The following is a 5,251-nucleotide window of genomic DNA, read 5'->3' on the forward strand; positions in this document are numbered from 1 at the left end:
GAGAGAGAGACGCACGCATATAAACTCTCAACAGTATCTAGAATTTCATACACACCACTAGATATTATATGATGCAACAATACTTGGTTATAGCATCAAGAAATATTAATAAGATTTGAGTAAGATGACATCAATTCACAACAATTGAACTACACAACAGTGAATCGTAAACAGTTACTTAAGCAAAAATGCCAGAACTATCACTTCTAAAAATAACTTACTTTAACGTTTGTACTATGTAAACAAATAATGCTCTCATATAAACTTAAAATGAACAGTTGTGTATATCTAATAATGTGAGAGTATAAATTAATGTGATAATTAGGTTGAATCTGTCAAGGTTGCCAATAGACAGATGTGGACACTAGCTCAATATGATGGATCCATCAAGACAGTTTATCTTTAATATCTCAATGATTTATAAGTGTTAGTCTGGTAAATGACCCTAAAACACATTCAAGAATGGGATATTGCCTTCACAGAACATGCTGCGGGTTGTAGTGGTGTGAGCTTTACATCATAGCAAAAGCATATTAATTTTTGCCATATAATGTTTTCTTAAATGTTTATTCAAAGTGTGACACTTTTTACTATTTTTCAAGTTTGAGTGGCTTGCTGTGAAATATTTCAGATTTGTGATTTCTTACATTTTCTTTCAAAGCTTTACAACTTTGTTTGCTGTGTAGCTGGTTTTTGTGAAGAAAATACTTTTTGCCTGTGATATAGAAAATTCTGATATGGTACATTACCCCATCTCATAAGTATAGCTATTCTTGTTCACTGCTACCCTCTATAAGCAAATTTTTGTTCACATTCCACAACCCTCAAAATCCTACGTACCCCATGATGAATGTGGTTCACTGCATCTTGCATGTAATTCATCATACGACAACCCTCCACCATTAGATGTGTGACACCCTCCTGATGCACATGACTCCCTCTATTTGAACTGAACTATCACTTCTGGTTAGACAGTGATCTAGTGCAGAGGTTTTTCAATTGTGCTCTCTTCAAGTGTTCATTTATTTTTTGCATTATTTAACTTAATTATTCTTTTCCTACAGTTGATTTTCTGTATTATTTTGCCTCAGTAACTTACCTTTGTTTATCTTCTTTTTTTTTCTCTCTTTTTCGAATTCTTCCCAGTTTAAGATGAATTCTGAAGTTCATGTTACAACTTCTGATATTCTTACCACTACTTCAAGTGTTATTACACAGGCTTCAGGTTGGATGATTGATCATTATATGAGTCAACCTCTTTTTCCAACAATGTTTGGATTTCTCTAGAATTGTATGAGACTATTAACAATGAGGAGAATTTTTACTTCATTTTTTCTCCATCAAACTATACCATACCTTTCCTGCAAAATCTGCCAAGCCCAACTCAGCTTTTTTGGATATGATTTTTTAGGTGTGTACCATTTTATCAATTTCATCGATTTCCTGTGATACTGCTCCTTTCTTGTTACATGATACTTCGCCCTCAGAGTACCTGTTTTTCTCTCCTTCTCCTGATATTATTGTTCATGCTGAGCATTTCATTTCATGGTTGAGAGCTGGTGCTATCATTCTTCGCCCTTTATGGGCTTTTGATCATTATGCTTTGGCTTATCATTATGCTTATCAACCATTTCTCAACTTCTATCAGTTGAAGTCACTTTTGCCAGTGTGAGTGGCTGATCCTGACAATTCTATCTGTTTCTCCCATGCCCAATTTTCCTGCCTTCATTTTACCCTTACTACTCTTTTGGTACTTGTCTACCATACACTCCCTTCTAAGACACTCTACCAATCCACTGAGGGATTTTGGGGGGATACCCGTTTCCTCATTACCTCCACTTTGACATGATGATCAGGTGGTTTCTTTGCTGTTGGGAGGGATGCTGTCTTGTTGCTGTTTTGTCTGCCTTCCACTTATTTTTGTTACTTTTTGGGTGGCTTTTTTTCTCCATTGGTTTGTTTTTGGAGATATTCTTAAGGTGGAATTGTTGCATGTTTTTCTTATTCTGATCCTGTGCCTTCTCCCATAACTGTTTCTCATCCTGCACCCTCCCTTCCTTTACCAGTTTTTAGCACTAGAGATGAACCACTTTGATCATGTGGTACATGGGAGTTCAAGGCTTGTGGCATATGAAAAATTTCTGCATATGGAGGGGGCAGCACTGAATGAAAATAGCTATACATGCGAGAGGAGACAAGTACCTATAAGAAATATATTTTCAATATAGGAAAATAATAACTTTTGTTCTTTTGGGTTTGTTTCCTTAATAATCATTATAATTATTTTATTTATTTTCATCACTGTAGTATAATGGCAAGTAGCTTCAATTTAATGGAAATTTGCTTCTTATTGCATTTGATCATGTTTATTTGTTGCAATATTTTATTAGTTTGCTTTATAATTTTAGGGTGAAGGTTATATGCAGTATTGTATTGTAGCTGTTAGGTTTATTTTATTATTAAGGTATTTTTTTTTTGCTGTGTGATTTTACAATTGGCAAGAAAAGTAATGCATGATGTGATAGTTATTCATCTTGTTGCACGGTTAGGAAAAACAAGAAACAGAACAATCAGATAACCAAAATGCCCCCCAACTTGAAAGTGAACAACCTGTTATCAAGGTAAGAATTTTTAGGTAGCATAACTCCATGTTTTCATAATTTTTTTAGATTGCTTATTTTGAAATAATGATTGAAAAATTTCTATAGCTATCTTCAAGAATAATATATTTTAAATTATTCAAAGTACTAAAGAGTTAAAATGTGATGAAACATCACAGTAGACTTCATATTTGGGATTATATTTATTTTTGGTTATATTTGGGATTTGTTCTATATTTACAATGGCTTTTTATTATTAAGTACCAGTATATCAAAAATACTGTTGTTTTTTTTTGTAAATGTCAGGTTTAAAAAAGATTAATTTTGAAACTAAAATTTAAATGTTCCAAAGAGTTTTCTTCTGAGGAGAACAATTAGTGTCAGAATGTACTATAAAGTGGAAACTAAAAGAAAAATTGATACTTTTTTTAAGGTAGAACAATGCAAATTAGTTTGGAATATTGAGGATTTCTGGCAAAACAAAAAGAGTAGGTTTGTGGATTTTCTATGCAGATGTGTTTTCCTCTGGATGAAAGGGTTGGGCCACAAAAAAAAAAGACAGAAGGTAGATTTATACAAGGAACAAATATTTAAAGAAAATCTTCACAGTTTACAATGTTCTATCATACAGTACAAGTCAACACTGTAGCAATACAGTGTATGGTAGGCAAGTGACCATGTGTTTTTATGTGTGACAGAAAAGGGTGTGAGACTAGCAAGGGATGATGAAGATTCCATTAAATAATATGCTATTCCTTGTGTATGTTCTTCCCCCTGTAATTTAAGCTAGCATATAAAAGAGAATCACTGAAAGAGTGTTTCCAAGTAAAAATGTAACACAAGTTAACTCTTGTTTTAGCCTCTGCAAAATCTATACTTTAAATATAAACCTATGCTCCACTATCCTAAGAAGCACCTTATACACAATTTACTCACTGGTGAACTTAAACAACTACTTAATTAAATTACAGCCAAAAGCCAAACAGTGTCTGCAGAAATGAAAGTTAACCCAGAAGTTCAAAAGAACTTGAGTTGCTGGAGAGTAAAACTACATAAATATACACAACTACCAGCATTTGAAAGTGAGAACTTTCTATTTGCTGAGATATTGCTCATGTACTGAATCAAACACAGTGGCCTGGCTATACACTTACTTCTGTATATGACATGTGAATAATAAATCAAAAGCTCAGAAGGTACCCGAGTGACTTTCTCAGCCACTTTCAAATATAAAGGTGTCATCTCTTTCGTTTTGGTCAAACCTTCTTGCTGGTAAGTTGAGTCTTTAGACTCTGAAATTTCATATTTTTTTAGACCCAAATACAGCTTAGTTACTAAACTTGATAAATTATAATGGAATTCTATGGCATGGATATAGTAATTTATGGTTTTTTAGTTATTCTAATATATATATATATATATATATAAAAACCCCAAAAATTATTTCGTTTCACATCCTCCACATCTAAAATTTCTTAAGGCTTAGCTAGCTACGAGAAGCAGCAATCGAGTACAAAGGTCGCAATAAGAAGACATAATTGTTTTAATTGTTTGCTTTACGTCTTCATTTACTGTTCTATGTTTTAAAGAAAAGAAGTTTAAGAACTTGTTTGTAAATAGTAATAATCTATGTACATATATAATGTATAATAATTGAAATGTGGCTGTATTTTACAAAGTTCTAATCCACTAAAACACAGTCAAGACAGGTCACTTTGTAAAGACTAAAGGTCAGTTTTATATTATTGGATATGGTAACATGAGTGCATATGTGCCACATCATTGTAACTTCTGTATTAGCCAGGCATGACTGAAAGGTCAATATAATAAAAATAATAAATATATACAAATGTATAATGTTATGAGATTTAGGCTATTTAGTCTAAACATTTATGTTTTCATGTTATAATTTGTAGTCATTCTTGAACGAAAGAGGCATAATTTATATTTATTTCCAAATTTTTTATGGTGGTTACTATTAATTCATTGAAAATATTTTATATCATGGCATGATCTCATAGGAAGAACCAGAAGATACTGAAATTAAACAAGAAACTCCAGAAGATAATCAGAAAGGTGATGCAGGATTTAAAGATATCAAACAGGAACCCATGGAAGAAGGTAAAATTAATAACATATATTATTTTTACTGATATTAATTTTTGAAGGATTCTACATATATGATACACTTACACAAAACCTTGTTTTTTGTTGACAATGTGATAATTTTATTTTTTTCTCTACTCTCACTATTTGATGAAAGAGAAATCACTCATAAGAATAATAATTTGTAGAATATGTGGTAATTTTTCCCCAATGAAACAAGTAGTTTGGCAAGATGTGAAATTATTAGAACATATTGTTTACTCTAAGAATTGTGTAAGAAAATGATGTAATTCAGCATTTTACTTGTTTTTAAGCTAAATAATGCTGTTTTGCATTAATATAACAAAATGCAAAAATTCTGAAATACTTAAGATACCCTTTGGTGCACTGAGATGCATGCAACAATTCTCCCACTAGCCCTGTATTTTCTTTTTATCCTTATATCTTGAAAGCTTTATCTATATCTCTGTATTTTGGCCTGAAATAGCCATTTTGTATTATTTTTTTTTTTGTTAGATCCCATTATGAGATTTAAGTCTATTTAG

At 31.8% G+C, this 5,251-nt stretch overlaps 1 protein-coding gene across 6 annotated transcripts in view; it reads left to right on the forward strand.

Moving 5' to 3' along the window:
• The window catches only part of LOC106461615 (heterogeneous nuclear ribonucleoprotein U-like protein 1), a 121,000-nt gene that overhangs the window by 36,751 nt on the left and 78,998 nt on the right, over positions 1-5,251 (forward strand). For 5 of the 6 annotated variants that reach the window (XM_013921454.2, XM_022388619.1, XM_022388620.1 and 2 more), the window contains exons 5-6: positions 2,550-2,621; positions 4,622-4,721. In XM_013921454.2, the coding sequence (XP_013776908.1) occupies positions 2,550-2,621; positions 4,622-4,721 (172 nt within the window). The remainder of the gene's footprint in view (positions 1-2,549; positions 2,622-4,621; positions 4,722-5,251) is intronic. The other variant, XM_022388622.1, reaches the window with a different exon arrangement.

This window comes from Limulus polyphemus, unplaced genomic scaffold (genome assembly GCF_000517525.1).
Source record: "Limulus polyphemus unplaced genomic scaffold, Limulus_polyphemus-2.1.2 Scaffold998, whole genome shotgun sequence".
NCBI lineage: Eukaryota > Metazoa > Arthropoda > Merostomata > Xiphosura > Limulidae > Limulus > Limulus polyphemus.